Source organism: Lethenteron reissneri, unplaced genomic scaffold (assembly GCF_015708825.2).
Source record: "Lethenteron reissneri isolate LAM-NWPU_2019-01 unplaced genomic scaffold, ASM1570882v1 scaffold_1517, whole genome shotgun sequence".
Lineage (NCBI taxonomy): Eukaryota > Metazoa > Chordata > Hyperoartia > Petromyzontiformes > Petromyzontidae > Lethenteron > Lethenteron reissneri.
In genome coordinates this window covers 91266-108114 of record NW_026891242.1, presented here as the reverse complement: position 1 = coordinate 108114, position 16849 = coordinate 91266, and the positions used below count along the sequence as shown (strand labels likewise).

The 16849-nt window shown below is 47.8% G+C and overlaps 1 protein-coding gene across 1 annotated transcript; it reads left to right on the top strand.

Moving 5' to 3' along the window:
• Positions 1-3567: 3567 nt before the first annotated feature.
• On the top strand, positions 3568-14369 carry LOC133362535 (uncharacterized). The gene is made up of 9 exons (XM_061581484.1): positions 3568-3774; positions 7699-7998; positions 8508-8599; positions 8697-8806; positions 9123-9241; positions 9708-9840; positions 10485-10578; positions 12648-13059; positions 14338-14369. The coding sequence occupies exons 2-9, from the start codon at positions 7731-7733 to the stop codon at positions 14367-14369; spliced, it is 1260 nt and encodes a 419-aa protein (XP_061437468.1). The 5' UTR covers positions 3568-3774; positions 7699-7730.
• Positions 14370-16849: the final 2480 nt, after the last annotated feature.

Sequence of the window (16849 nt, the reverse complement as noted above, 5' to 3'; positions counted from 1 at the left end):
GAGTGAGTGAGTGGAGTTTGTGTGATCTTCCCCTGTTCTACAGAGTGAGTGAGTGGAGTTTGTGTGATCTCCCCCTGTCCTACAGAGTGAGTGAGTGTAGTTTGTATGATCTCCCCCTGTTCTACAGAGTGAGTGAGTGGAGTTTGTATGATCTCCCCCTGTTCTACAGAGTGAGTGTAGTTTGTATGATCTACCCCTGTTCTACAGAGTGAGTGTGGAGTTTGTATGATCTCCCCCTGTGAGCCGAAGACACACACACAGGCAAAAAGAGTCACAGACATACACAGAAACCCACAGACACCCACACACACAGAGAGACACACACACAGAGAGAGAGAGACAGACACAGAGACACACACACACACAACACACAGAGAGACGCACACAGAGACACACACACACACAGAGAGACACACACACACAGAGACATGATCTCCGGAGGAGCTCACCGATGGGACTTTGCCCAGATCTTTCAAGGATTTGTGAGCTCCTCACACAATCCAGCCTGCTGGTTAAACCCAGGATGGATCGTAGGCAGGCCAGCCTAAATGTTTCCAACCGGAGAGACACACACAGAGACACACAGACACAAAGACACACACACAGAGAGAGAGGCACACACAGAGACACACACAGATACACACAGAGACACACATACACAGAGACACACAGACACACACAGAGACACACACACAGAGACACACACAGAGACACACACACAGAAACACACACACACAAAGACACACACAGATACACACAGAGACACACAGAGAGAGACACACACACAGAGACACAGAGACACCACATACACAGAGAGACACACACACATACACAGAGAGCACACACACAGAGAGACACACACAGAACACACACAGAGACGTAGGCATATGCACAATCTCGTGACACTCACTCTCCCTCAAGGGCACACCTCAAGCGCGACCCAGGGTGAGGACAGCGGTGGTGAGGACGAGACGGAGAATCTCACGCGGAGGAGATAGCGGCCACCGGCATCGTCCAGCGCGGAAGAGACGTCGCAGCACGTGTCTTTGGTGGCAGCACAGACGGTCTGCCAGAGGGCACGTCTGAAGCTGCGCAGACAGAGACACAGGGAGCAGTGGTGAGGGTGGTGAGAGAGTGGGTGGGTTGGTGAGTGAGTGGGTTGGTGGGTGAGTGGGTTGGTGGGTGTGCGTGTGGGTTGGTGAGTGCGTGTTTTGCTGGCTGAGTGCGTGGTCTTGTGCTGCGTGAGTGAGTGAGTTGGTTGGTAGGTGAGTGGGTTGGTGGGTGAGTGAGTGGCTGAGTGATGAGTGGGTTGGTGGATGATGGGTTGGTGAGTGTGGTGAGTGGGTTAGGGGTGGGGGGTGAGTGGGTTGGTGAGTAAGTGGGTCGGTGAGTGAGTGGTGAGTGAGTGTGAGTGGGTGAGTGGGTTGGTGGTGATGAGTTCGTTAGTGGGTTGGTGAGTGAGTGTTATGGGTGAGGGCCTGAGTGAGTGGCTGAGTGAGTGAGTGGCTGAGTGGGTTGGCGGGTGAGTGGGTTGTTGGTGAGTGGGTTGGTGAGCGAGTGGGTTGGTGAGTGAGTGACTTAATGGTGAGTGGCTGAGTGAGTGAGAGCATCTCACAGTTTGCTCTGAACTCTGTAGTAACATTCAGGAACGTTGAGTTGGTGGTGGTGGAGTTGATGCTTGAAGGGTCAACAGTGGGGGTCTCTCTCCTCCCCCCCCCACAGGAGCCCTTCAACGGGGTCCCAGCAAAGCGTCGCCAGAGGTCTTGAGACTCCAAACGCACATTCAGTAGATACGGCGCAACTGGGCAGATGGGAAAACAACACTCACACACAGTGCGCTAACCACTGCACACCACTCCCTCCCACACACACAGTGCGCTAACCACTGCACCACCACTCCCCACACACACAGCGCGCTAACCACTGCACCACCACTCCCCACACACACCAGTGCGCTAACCACCCACTGCACCACCACTCCCACACACACACAGTGCACTAACCACTGCACCACCACTCCCCACACACTCACACACAGTGCGCTAACCACTGCACCACCACTCCACACACACATATGTGCTAACCACTGCACCACCACTCCCCACACACACACACAGTGCGCTAACCACTGCACCACCACTCCCCACACACACACACAGTGCGCTAACCCTGCACCACCACTCCCCACACACACACAGTGCGCTAACCACTGCCCAACCACTCACCAGTGCGCTAACCACTGCACCACCACTCCACACACACAGTGCGCTAACCACTGCACCACCACTCCCCACTCACTCACACCAGTGCGCTAACCATGCACCACCACTCCCCCCCACACACAGTGCGCTAACCACTGCACCACCACTCCCCCCACACACACAGTGCGCTAACCACTGCACACCACCACTCCACACACACACACAGTGCGCTAACCACTGCACCACCACTCCCCACACACACACAGTGCGCTAACCACTGCACCACCACTCCCCACTCACAGTGCGCTAACCACTGCACCACCACTCCCCACACACACAGTGCGCTAACCACTGCACCACCACTCACCACACAGTGCGCTAACCACTGCACCACCACTCCCCCACACACACACAGTGCGCTAACCACTGCACCACCACTCACACACACAGTGCGCTAACCACTGCACCACCCACCTCCCCCCACACACATGCGCTAACCACTGCACCACCACTCACCCCACACACACACAGTGCGCTAACCACTGCACCACCTCCCCACACACACAGTGCGCTAACCACTGCACCACCACTCCCCCCACACCCACATGCGCTAACCACTGCACCACCACTCCCCGTGCGCTAACCACTGCACCACCACTCCCCACACACACAGTGCGCTACCACTGCACCACCACCACACACACACACAGTGCGCTAACCACTGCAACCACCACTCCCCACACACAGTGCGCTAACCACTGCACCACCACTCCCCACCACACACAGTGCGCTAACCACTGCAACCCCCACTCCCCACTCACAGTGCGCTAACCACTGCACCACCCCTCCCCACCCACACAGTGCGCTAACCACTGCACCACCACTCCCCACACCACACAGTGCGCTAACCACTGCACCACCACTCCCACACACACACAGTGCGCTAACCACTGCACCACCACTCACCGTGGCTGCACGTGGCGAGGTGGAGGAAGAGGAGGAGGAGGTCACGTGTGCAGAGTTTCGACATCGCCATTAACACCACGTGACCTCTGACCCTAAGTCACGTGCAGAGAAAATCGATACGCGCGTCTCATTGGTCCTCCTCCGTGGAGGCCACGCCCCCTCGAGAATTTTCCGCTCCCTCCCGATTGGTCCGCCGTGGGGGTGACGTCCACCACACAAAAATCCCCCCCTACCCCTCCATTGCCACGTAAGCCAATCGGCGAACGCCCCACTGGGTGATGACGTCACGCACGCGCATCCTGTAGCCAATGAGCGCGTCCGCGTAGGGACGGATGACGTCATGTGACTCGAGAGGGGGAGGGCTACACAAGTCGAGGCCGAGACGCTGTAGCAGCTGCTGCTGTAGCTACAGCTGTTGCTGCTGCTGCTGCTGCTGTTGCTGCTGCTGCTGTTGCTGCTGCTGCTGCTGTTGCTGCTGCTGCTGCTGTTGCTGCTGCTGCTGCTGCTGCTGCTACTACAGCTGCTGCTGCGTTGCCTGCCGACAGCAGCGACCTGTTGTGAGCATTGCGACCCCGCTGCCGTGAAGTTGCGGGGAAAGTATCTGAAGGTGAGTGGGTGGTCCTCCCCTACCTCCCTCCACCACCAGCACTCTTGTTTTAAAGGAATAATTGCATCTGCGACGATTGAGCGGTGAGGGTGAGTGGTGAGGGGTGAGGGTGAGTGGTGAGCGGTTGTTGTGAGGGTGGTGGTGAGTGGTGAGGGTTAGTGGTGAGTGGTGAGCGGTTGTTGTGAGGGTGGTTGTGAGGGTGAGTGGTTAGTGGTGAGGGTGAGTGGTGAGTGGTGATCGTGATTGGTGAGGGTGAGTGGTAAAGGTTAGTGGTGAGAGAGTGTTAGTAGTGAGGGTGAGTGGTGAGGTGAGTGGTGAGGTGAGTGGTGAGGGTTAGTGGTGAGAGAGTGGTTAGTGGTGAGTGGTGAGAGAGTGCTGAGTGGTGAGGGTGAGTGCTGAGTGGTGAGTGCTGAGTGGTGAGTGGGGAGAGAGTGGTTAGTGGTGAGGGTGATTGGTGAGGGTGATTGGTGAGGGTGATTGGTGAGGGTGATTGGTGAGGGGTGAGTGGTGAGGGTTAGTGGGAGAGAGTGCTGAGTGGTGAGGGTGAGTGGTAGGGTGAGTTGTAAGTTCCAAGATTAGTAAACAAAAAATCTGGACAAATAAAAGTTAATGCGCAGGATATAATGATGATGATAATAAACCCGTGCTTGTTAAAGTAAATGCGCTAACTAAGATATTTAATAATCTCTCGTTGAAATAATCCCGCCAAATTGAGTCGTTGATGAGGTCAGCTGTTAATTAGTAGCGGGCCAATTAAGAAGTCGTTAATTAGGTCAGCTGTTAATGACCCTGAGGTGTTGACCTGAGGCCAATTAATTAAGCAACGTGCTCATTCAATTACAAATTGCGTGTGTGACGTGAGTTGACTCGGGTTTTATTTGAATTTTTTTAAATGCAAGTGTGTTTAATTTAAGGACAATGCACATTATCAGAGTTGTGTTTTTTGTTTGTATTATGACCGCAGGTATTGTGGTCTATGCAAAGATGACTCCTTGTAAAAAGGTGTCAGTTTTGTTGCCAGATAGAAGGGTAAAAAAACAATTATCAAGACAATCCTAGATTGAATTGGAATGTTAAAGACCTCTTAATATCTCGATTTAAAGCTTTCGTGGACTGCATGATTCATCTTCTTGGTTCTTTCGGTAAAGTCATCACGTAGAAGGGAAGTAATAAAATAAAACATAATAAAATAATATATATTTTATTTTTATTATTTTATTACTTCCCTTCTACGTGACTTTACCGAAAGAACCAGAAGATGAACCTCTTAGTATCGTGGAGATTGTCTTTATTTAGCTAAGAGTGAGTGGCCACGATGATTCATAGATGTTTGCCTTTTGCTCATTAATTAAGGGTAAAGTAATCTGCGATTGCTTTTTAAACATAATGTTGCACCCTCGTTATAATTGGTGTGAGAGTGAGCAGATTGGAGATACAAAAAATTAACCCGTAAAAACAAAGTTTTTCACTATAAATCCTTTATATGCGTGGCATCGCTTTTATTTTATTATTCATTTCTGTTTTTCTTGAGTAAGAGTTCATTTTATCACATTGCTATTTTAAATTAAATATAAGGAAAGGTTTTCAGTTTTTGTATGATTGTTTATATTGTACATTTTTGTTGTTTTCTTGAATAATTTTCTGTTTAGGAAAAATATACGATTGTGTTAGTGAAAATTATTTTTTCCCTAAACAGTGTAAAATTTTGCAAAAATTTTTTACGAAAATAAATTGTCACGTACAACGAGTCTGTGTGCAAAATGTCAGCTCGATTGGATGACGGGAAGTGGGTTGAAAAACGACCGAAAGATTTGCACGGTCGTAAGCAAGCAAGCAAGTGAACTTAATATAAAGGATTTAAAAACTAAATACACGTGCGGTTTTATAAATTAATTAACAAGACAAGTATTCACTGGATAGCCGATTAATTAATTGTATGTTGTGATAGGTTAATTAGGCTCACCACACCGGAAGCTAATTAACTTTGGAACTTCCATTAATCCCAAAGCTAATTTTCCAGCTGGGCTGTGCGAACGGCCCTTAACCTGCTCTGAAGGTTTCAGGTTCTTGTGCACTCATTTGCGTGGGAAAAAATGTAACATTAAATGTGATCACAGTATTTGGTTTCTCTTACGGGCTCGTTTATTTATCCGTTTACAACTCTGTCGGCCAACTGTTGGGCAAAGTCTTGGGGTCTCGCACAGTTTCCCCAAGGGAGTTTTTTTAAATAAATATTGTTTTAGAATAACGTTATTCTGTAATCTTTATATTTTGCGAAAGTATCGTACAGGTTACCAAATCGCTGTTTCGCCCGATTAACTACCCTTGTAATCAACGACTTGTTTTGGAAATGTAATCGGATCGCTAATGGCTCTGATGATGACACTTGCTGTGAGAGTTGTATTTTAAATCCTTTATATTAAGTTCACTTGCTTGCTTGCTTAGGACCGTGCAAATCTTCGGTCGTTTTTTAACCCAGTTCCCGTGATCCAATCGAGCTGACATTTTGCACACAGAATCGTTGTGCGAGACAATTAATTTTCGTGAAAATTTTTTTCCAAAATTTTGCACTTTTTAGGAAATTTTTTTTTTCATATTTAATTTAAAATACCAATGTGATAAAAATGAAACTCTTACTCAAGAAAAACAGAATGAATAATAAAATAAAACCGATGCCACGCATATAAAGGATTTATAGTGAAAAACTTTGTTTTTACGGGTTAATTTTTTTCAAATTTTCTTGCTGTGGATTTCACACCTGATGATGATTGCTTGTGTTGCAGGCGAAACGCCGTGAGAATTTTAATCGGATCGCCAATGGCTCTGATGATGACAGTTGCTGTGAGAGTTGTATTTGCCTAGCTACAATGCAACTGGTCATTCTAGTGAATGGGCGGCACAGATGCTAATGCAACAGCAATGCCATTTCGAGGGTGTGGAATTTATCCTGTTATGTACGAAACTTGAGAACCCTAGCTACATACAATGTCTGCTGCCAGTTTTATAGGGCTGAACATTGAAAATGTCTAAGTGTACAATGATTGCGATTACCATGTCTCTATAGTCGTGGTTGAAGAGACATTGTAATGTTTTTAAACTATTTTATCTTTTCCTGTAATTTCTTGAAATTCTCTTTTGGCTGGTTAAGTAAAGACATGCCTTACAATGGCTGCCCATAAAAAAAATTGTTTTCATGCATTTGTTTTCTGAGCCATTTGTTTTAGTGGCCAGGTACTGGGCCGATTCTGCTGTGAGACCCGAGTGTGTGCTTCGCCGGGGAGAGATGTAAAAATGTAGGTGAAGAATGAAATAAAAATTAATTTAAATAAAATAATAAAAATCACGACGTTTCGGAAGCAACACAAGCTTCCGTCTTCAGGTGAAACTGTCACAGAAAAATATCTGTATCACCTGAAGACGGAAGCTTGTGTTGCTTCCGAAACGTTGTGATTTTTCTCTTCTTCTTGGTTCTTTCGGTAAAGTCGTCACGTAGAAGGGAAGTAATAAAATAATAAAAATAAAACATAATAAAATAATTCTCACGACGTTTCGGCCACAACGCAAGCAGCCGTCCTCAGGTGAAAACCAGGTCTGTCGGGGAGACAGCGTCTGAATGAAACAGCACACGAGCTTGGAGCATATATATAAGCTGGGTTGGAAGGGGGGGAAAGGGCGCTTCGACAAAAGAATTTGCATATCAAGAGGAATTTAGCATATTTATGGGAAATGCAGGAATGTGATTAGTACTACTCATGCCCGTGCATTATGCAGGATTAGCAGCATCAAAGGGAGGGCATGTGGGAAATGCAGGTATGTGATTAATACTAATTATGCCCGGGCATTATGCAGGATTTGTGATTTTTATTCTTTTATTTTAATTTCATTTTTTACCTACGTGACTTTACCGAGTATGAATCCTTGCAGTCGCGAAAGCTTCAAATCTCGAAGATATCAAAATGGACGAGCAGTGCATGCATCAGGACGATGAGGAGCTGCAACAGCAGCAGCAGCAGTCTCCAAACAATCGGAAGGCTCCTTCACGCACCACGCAGAATGCAGCTCAGTCTGTGCAGCAGTATCCTCCTGCCTTGGCAGAGGCAGCAACCCAGACGTGTCAGTCTCCACAGGCTCAGCCAGTTAAGCACACCCCACAAGTGCCTAAGGTGTCTTCTGGCAGCAGTCAGCGAGCGAGTGGAGAGGCGGCTTCTGATTCAAGCTCCCAAGGTGATCACTTTGACTGCCCCTTGTTCACACACGCATGCTGCTGTCTAGCTATTAAGACACATTTGAGGTTTTTGTAAATTATATAATTTCACTAATAGGGTTTTCCCCTTTTTTGTGGCAACAAAACTGACACCTTTTGCAAGGAATCATGCTTACATTAACCACTATACTTGCAGTCAAATGCAAACAAAAAACACAACTCTGATAATGTATGCATTGTCTTTGAAACTGATTGGTCCACACCAGAGACAGCTTTCTTTAGAGCCTCGTCTCATATGGTGTTCGACCAGATGACGCCAAGTATTGTGGTTAATGTAAGCATGATTCCTTGCAAAAGGTGTCAGTTTTGTTGCCAGAAAAAAAAAAGGTGAAAAACCCTATTAGTCTATTTTGCTACTGGCAAAGGAGGTCCCATGATGACGTCATTTCAATGTATTATTCTGAAAGAAATTGTCCCTGCGTGTACTCGCCTTACCTGTCCGCTTTTTGCCACTTAACCAAATCCTCAGGCTGCGTGAAAGTGGTGCACGACATGCTGATGACTTCAAGCAACTGCGGCAGCAATTGGCCATCCGACCAAGAAGACATATTTCGCCTCCTGGTAAGTTACCTGCTTTCGTTTAAATTCCTCGCAATCACATGTCACAATAAGCATTTGATGTTTTAAAGAATTTGCTCTGCGGTCTGTATGTATGTAGGTGCATGGGAGAGAACATTTTGAAATATTAAAGAAAATCAAGGAAAACCTGGAGCTGATCCGAACGCTGCCCACGGATGCCAATGTGTTGCGCAACCTGCAGCAACAACAGTACGTGAACACGAAATAGACAATCGTTGCTCTTGCGAGAGAAGTTCCCGATTGCTGCTGTAATTAAATGGTAGCAACAGAAGGGAAGTAATAAAATGATAAAAATAATAAAATAATTCTCACGACGTTTCGGCCACAACGCAAGCAGCCGTCCTCAGGTGAAAACCAGGTCTGTCGGAAAGACAGCGTCTGAATGAAACAGCACACGTGCTTGGAGCATGTATATACGCTGGGTTGGAAGGGGGGGAAAGGGCGCCTTGACAAAATAATTTGCACATCAAGAGGGTTAATTTTTTGGGTTTTTTCTCCCTCCCAGATACGTGACGGAATTGCGTGGCAGGCCGTTCAACCTCAGCCGACACGGCAGCGAGTGTTCACAGGAAGTCTTGGCCGGCAGCCAGGGACCCTCCAGTGCCGGCGAAGGTTCCTCACCAGGTGACGCAAGCTCTCCCTGCTCGGCACAGCACATTTCTCTGCACGGAACGTGGCGGCATGCGGTAGAATTGAAAGACGTGACACAATTTGCCACAAAGTGATACGCAGTCTTCTTGGTTCTTTCGGTAAAGTCGCCACGTAGAAGGGAAGTAATAAAAGAATAAAAATAAAACACGATAAAATACAATTCTCACGACGTTTCGGCCACAACGCAAGCAGCCGTCCTCAGGTGAAGAACAGGTCTGTCAGACGCTGTCTTCCCGACAGCTCTGTTCTCCACCTGAGGACGGCTGCTTGCGTTGTGGCCGAAACGTCGTGAGAATTATTTTATGATGTTTTATTATTTTATTACTTCCCTTCTACGTGATGACTTTACCGAAAGAACCAAGAGGATGAATTCAATATTACTCGTATATGTGTTGAGGTGTAAATGTTTTTATTGCGAATGCTCATCCACTGGTTGCAGGCGTTGCACAGAATGTTGTGACGGGTGAAGCAAATGGATCCAATGGTCCCCCACGGCCACCGGACGGAGACAACCCACGGGCCCGGCTTGGAACCCTGCCGGACAGCGGCAAGCCTGGCAACGCTCTTTACAAGTAAGTGCCCTTTAGGTGCATCATCGTCGCCACCTTTAAACATCGTCGTCATTTTTCGATTTAAAGCTTTTGTGACTGCAGGGATTCATCTTCTTGGTTCTTTCGGTAAAGTCACCACGTAGAAGGGAAGTAATAGAATAATAAAAATAAAACATAATAAAATAATAAAAATAAAACATAATAAAATAATAAAATAATATAATAATGTTGCTTTCCTTCTACGTGACTTTACCGAAAGAACCAAGAAGATCGTCATCATTCACGCTCTGAAAAAAATTACAAATAAATGAAAGGGATTCTTTGCTGAAATAACCTTTTCTACTCTGAGACATCTCTTTTAGCAGTGGCAAAATATAGTAGTAGGTTTTTACCCTTTTAAACTGGTACAAAACTGACACCTTTATACAAGGCATCATACACCTTGAGACATTTCCTTTACCAGTGGCAAAATATAGTGATAGGTTTTTACCCTTTCAACTGGTACAACAACTGACACCTTTATACAAGGCATCATGTTTGCAATAACCACAACACAAGCAGTCAAAAATTCAAATAAAAAGAAGCAAAAAGTACTTTTTCGTGCTTCTTGTATTTGGTATTAACATTTTGGAGCCTTGTGTGTTGTTGTTTTTTTGTGTCTCAAGCTTCCTGAAACAAATAGACTGCTTGGAGTTTTTGGAGAATTTCACTTCGCGTGGATTGTCGAGTGTCCAACAGCTGATGGACGTCACTCTGCAGGCAAGTTCCTACGGACGCTTCCATGCAAACTACGCGTGTTTTTTTAACGAATACAGGATTGGGATTTATTTTTAAGTTTTTCTGCAACATAAAAAATGCACAAAGAAGCATGGAGAAGATGGAAGGTTGGAATTAAACTTGTAAAGAGTTAATGCGTTTGTAGTGCCTCAAGAGGGGGCTCTGGGACCCTAGGCAGAGAAGCCCTCGGCGGCAGGCGCTAGGATCCCAGGCACCCCAGACACTTAAGCCCCTTGGTGCCAGGCGCTCGGATCCCAGGCACCCCAGACACTTAAGCCCCTTGGCGGCAGGCGCTAGGATCCCAGGCACCCCAGACACTTAAGCCCCTTGGCGGCAGGCGCTCGGATCCCAGGCACCCCAGACACTTAAGCCCCTTGGCGCCAGGCGCTAGGATCCCAGGCACCCCAGACGCTTAAGCCCCTTGGCGCCAGGCGCTAGGATCCCAGGCACCCCAGACAGTTAAGCCCCTTGGCGCCAGGCGCTAGGATCCCAGGCACCCCAGACACTTAAGCCCCTTGGCGCCAGGCGCTCGGATCCCAGGCACCCCAGACACTTAAGCCCCTTGGCGGCAGGCGCTAGGATCCCAGGCACCCCAGACACTTAAGCCCCTTGGCGGCAGGCGCTAGGATCCCAGGCACCCCAGACACTTAAGCCCCTTGGCGCCAGGCGCTAGGATCCCAGGCACCCCAGACGCTTAAGCCCCTTGGCGCCAGGCGCTAGGATCCCAGGCACCCCAGACAGTTAAGCCCCTTGGCGCCAGGCGCTAGGATCCCAGGCACCCCAGACGCTTAAGCCCCTTGGCGCCAGGCGCTAGGATCCCAGGCACCCCAGACACTTAAGCCCCTTGGCGCCACCAACGGGGGGGCTGTGTGTGCTCTGTGGGATACCTGGGGGCACACACAACCCCACCCCTCGTTGGGCACGAGGCATAAAGGGCAGCTCCCTGGATGATCGGGGCCAGTCGCAGGTCAAGACCCGCCAGCCAGCCAGCGTAGGACCCTGTACCCCCTCGTCCCGCTGTAACAGAGTATCAGGAGTGTTGGAGTGTTGTATTGTAATAAAGAAGTTACCTCTACAAGTGTCTCCGGAACCCATTACACGTGGATACCGAAACATGCAAATAAGAAACATTGACAACTGCAAAAAGTAGATGGGCTTGGGCAAGGGCACATCACTGGACTGCATTGGAGTGGCATCCAAAGTAGAGCACACATCACCAAGAGGATGACCACCACAGAGATTCGAGTTGTGAGAAGATTAGTTCGTGTGTCGTTGATAGATGGATCGTCACATAGCTCGAGTGAGGAGGCTGAGGAGTCCTGATCCAGTAGTGGGTACAAAACAAACACATTCCTCCTGCGGAGGGAGCGGGTAGGAACGTTGGGTTGCTCGGTCAATGGCCAACTGTGAGGGCGGGCACAAGCCGGCGTGAGTAGGTGAAACGTTGAGTTTTATAAGGGCACCACGGGGTGACCAGCCCCTCCCCACCCAGCCCCACCCCACCCTCCCCACCCAGCCCCTCCCCACCCAGCCCCTCCCCACCCAGTCCCACCCCTCCCATTTTTGGATGCACGACGGACAGACACAATAATCCCCTGTGGGCTGGTGGAACCAGGTGGTTCCTACCGGTAATACCGACTGATTTTGTACATTAATTACTCTGAGGAATACACGTCGTCAGAAATTTGAAGAATGTTGTATCGTACACTATGGGAACCTCATTTGCCAGTAAAAATATCATAATTGTTTTTTACCCTTCTATCTGGCAACAAAACTGACACCTTTTTACAAGGAGTCATGTTTGTATAGACCACAATACTTGTCTCGGGTGTGGACCAATCAACTTCAGGGACAGTGCACATTATCAGAGTTATGTCTTTTGTTGTATTGTATTATGACTGCAAGGTATTGTGGTCTATACAAACATGACTCCTTGTAAAAAGGTGTCAGTTTTGTTGCCAGATAGAAGGGTAAAAAACCAATTATCAATGTTGGATCGCTGAACAAAATTTGGTGTGTGTGCATATTTTCTGTGTTTCGCTGGATTCTAGGACTTGGATGAACTGGGAGTCCCAGAAGCCAAAAAGCGACTGCTATTGAGTGGAATCGAAGAGCATGGCGTGTCCACCACGATCTCCAGCGAGACGACACTGCAGCGCTCGTCCAGTGAAGAGACAGTCCACCTCAGCTCCGAGGACGACGACGATGACGGCATCGACACCAAGGACGGCATCCTTGCCAAAGTGTTCCCAGCGCTGCGGCCCTCTGGCAGGAATCTGTCCTCTGTCGGCAATCGGTATCGCAAAAGCAGCATTGCCAAATACAATTTGCGAGCGTACGCTCGCCAAGCCGTTGCCCTTCCTCGTGCTGGCAGCTGGGGAGGCAGTAGCAGCCTGGAGGTGCCCAGGAGCAAGATGCCAAATTCTCTTCATGCTCTGACATCGAAGAAGAAGAGGGGCTGGAGTGAGGAGAGGAGGGGGGTAGCGATAGATGGATGATGGTGGGAGGTTGTGTGGGCCGTGGGATGCACTTTGTATGAAAAGCCCTTGGGGTAAATAAGCTGGTGTCTTTTGATTGAAAGCTTTCGTGACTGCAGGGATTCATCTTCTTGGTTCTTTCAGTAAAGTCACGGTCGACAGACCTGTTCTCCACCTGAGGACGGCTGCTTGCGTTGTGGCCGAAACGTCGTGAGAATTAATTTATAAAAAAAAAGTATTACTATTTCCTTGCTTGCTTGCTTAGGACCGTGCAAATCTTTCGGTCGTTTTTTAACCCACTTCCCGTCATCCAATCAAGCTGACATTTTGCACACAGACTCGTTGTGCGTGACAATTATTTTCGTGAAAACATTTTGTTCCAAAATTTTACACTGTTTAGGGAATTTTTATTTTATATTTAATTACCAATTGCTTAATGGTGGCAGGCAATCATCTGACCCATAGGTGGCAGCCATCTCAAGCCAGAGGACGAGAGGACTCTAGCCGCCACGCATATAAAGGATTTATAGTGAAAAACTTTGTTTTTACGGGTTAATTTTTTGTTACAGGTAGGAACAACAGTTCCCCACCGCCCACCAGGGATTATTTGTCTGTCGTGCATAGCCCCTCCCACCGCGTAGCACGCTCCCCGATTGGTTGAAGTGCGTCACGTGACCGCGAGCTTTCTGCCCAACCAAGTTCCTAGCTGGCCACTGTGAAGGAACGTGATTGTGCTGTGGATTCAGAAACCCGAGTTTGAGGGTGACATCCGAACTGCTGATTGTTTGGGCGCTGACCACTGGTGAAGTACCCGTCTGGTCACTGCCTGCATCTTGGAGTGGATTGAACAAGGGCTGTTGATATTATTGAGCTTTGATTAAAAGCCAAAAACCTTTAAAGTACAATTTGAGGAATTGTTTTTCTGGATAAACCACTCGGAAAAAATATATCCAATGTTTGAGTTTGCATACGGAGCCCAAAACCACCTGTACGTTTTGCAATGTGCTTTATATTTTGTAGCAATCACTGCCTTTCATGTAAACTGGTACCAGGTGCATACAGCGCATGAGAACGTTCAATTCGAATGTGCAATTCCCTGGAATAGCTACAGTATTGATTTGTTTAAACAAGTTTTGACAATAAAAAAAAACTCTCTTTGAACCGTTAACACGATCTTTTCTGACGGTGTGTTTTTTAATCCAACGTGGCGCGATAGAAATATTTTATTTGCCTTCGTACACGGGTTGATATTGACGGAGCACAGGCGAGTATCACTTTGACGCTGTGGTGGATTGAGCGCAGATGTTTGCGTCGGGGGTAGCTGAGCGAATCGCCGTGTGGTAATGATGCCTCCATATGTGTCAACCGGGATGTTCTGTTCTGGATCGCAAACAACAAAGTACCTAACACTCACACTCACACACACCTAAACACACACCTACACACACACACACCTACACACTCACACACCTACACACACCTAACACTCACACACACCTAACACTCACACACACCTAACACTCACACACACCTAACACACACACACAGACTCCTACACACACCTAACACTCACTCACACACACCTAACACTCACGCACACCTAACACTCACACACACCTAACACTCACACACACCTAACACTCACACACACCTAACACTCACACACAGACTCCTACACACACCTAACACACACACCTAAGACTCACACACACACAGACTCCTACACACACCTAACACTCACACACACCTAACACTCACACACACACAGACTCCTACACACACCTAACACTCACACACACCTAACACTCACACACACCTAACACTCACACACACCTAACACTCACACACACCTACACACTCACACACACCTAACACTCACACACACCTAACACTCACACACACCTAACACTCACACACACACACACCTAACACTCACACACACCTAACACTCACACACACCTAACACTCACACATAACACTCACACACACCTAACACTCACACACACCTAACACTCACACACCTAACACTCACACACACCTAACACTCACACCTAACACTCACTCACACCTAACACTCACACACACCTAACACTCACACACACCTAACACACACACACACCTAACACTCACTCACACCTAACACTCACACACACCTAACACTCACACACACCTAACACTCACACACACCTCACACACACCTAACACTCACACCTAACACTCACACCCACCTAACACACACACACACCTAACACTCACACACACCTAACACACACACACACCTAACACTCACACACACCTAACACTCACACACACCTAACACTCACACACACCTAACACTCACACACACCTAACACACACACCTAACACTCACACACACCTAACACTCACACACACCTAACACTCACACACACACCTACACACACACACCTAACACTCACACACACCTAACACTCACACACACCTAACACTCACACACACCTAACACACACACACACCTAACACTCACACACACCTAACACTCACTCACACCCAACACACACACACCCAACACTCACACACACACACACCTAACACACACACACACACACCTAACACTCACACACACCTAACACTCACACACCTAACACTCACACACACACACCTAACACTCACACACACCTAACACTCACACACACACCTAACACACACACCTAACACACACACTCACACACACCTAACACTCACACACACACCTAACACTCATACACCCCTAACACTCACACACCTAACACTCACACACACCTAACACACACCTAACACTCACACACACCTAACACTCACACACACCTAACACTCACACACACCTAACACTCACACACACCTAACACACACACCTAACACACACACACACCTAACACTCACACACACCTAACACTCACTCACACCTAACACTCACACACCTAACACTCACACACACACACACCTAACACACACACACACACACACCTAACACTCACACACACCTAACACTCACACACCTAACACTCACACACACACACCTAACACTCACACACACCTAACACTCACACACACACCTAACACACACACCTAACACACACACTCACACACACCTAACACTCACACACACACCTAACACTCATACACCCCTAACACTCACACACCTAACACTCACACACACCTAACACACACCTAACACTCACACACACCTAACACTCACACACACCTAACACTCACACACACCTAACACTCACACACACCTAACACACACCTAACACTCACACACACCTAACACACACACCTAACACTCACACACACCTAACACTCACACACACCTAACACACACACCTAACACTCACAGACACCTAACACTCACACACACACAGACTCCTACACACACCTAACACTCACACACACCTAACACACACACCTAACACTCACACACACCTAACACTCACACACACGTAACACTCACACACACCTAACACTCACACACACACAGACTCCTACACACACCTAACACTCACACACACCTAACACTCACACACACACACTCCTACACACACCTAACACTCACACACACCTAATACTCACACACACACCTAACACTCACACACACCTAACACACACACCTAACACTCACACACACCTAACACTCACACACACCTAACACTCACACACACCTAACACTCACACACACCTAACACTCACACACACCTAGCACTCACACAGGTGACTGATGGATGAGGGTGAGCGGCGCTTTGTAAACTCGCCTTCAT

What these genes read in the sequence shown, in the direction of transcription:
- LOC133362535 (XM_061581484.1), top strand. Translation starts at nt 7,731, where the DNA reads ATGGACGAGCAGTGCATGCATCAGGACGATGAGGAGCTGCAACAGCAG. An exon ending in CGCAACCTGCAGCAACAACA is followed by an intron (nt 8,807 to 9,122) that starts GTACGTGAACAC and finishes TCTCCCTCCCAG; the next exon opens with ATACGTGACGGAATTGCGTG. An exon ending in CCTGGCAACGCTCTTTACAA is followed by an intron (nt 9,841 to 10,484) that starts GTAAGTGCCCTT and finishes TTGTGTCTCAAG; the next exon opens with CTTCCTGAAACAAATAGACT.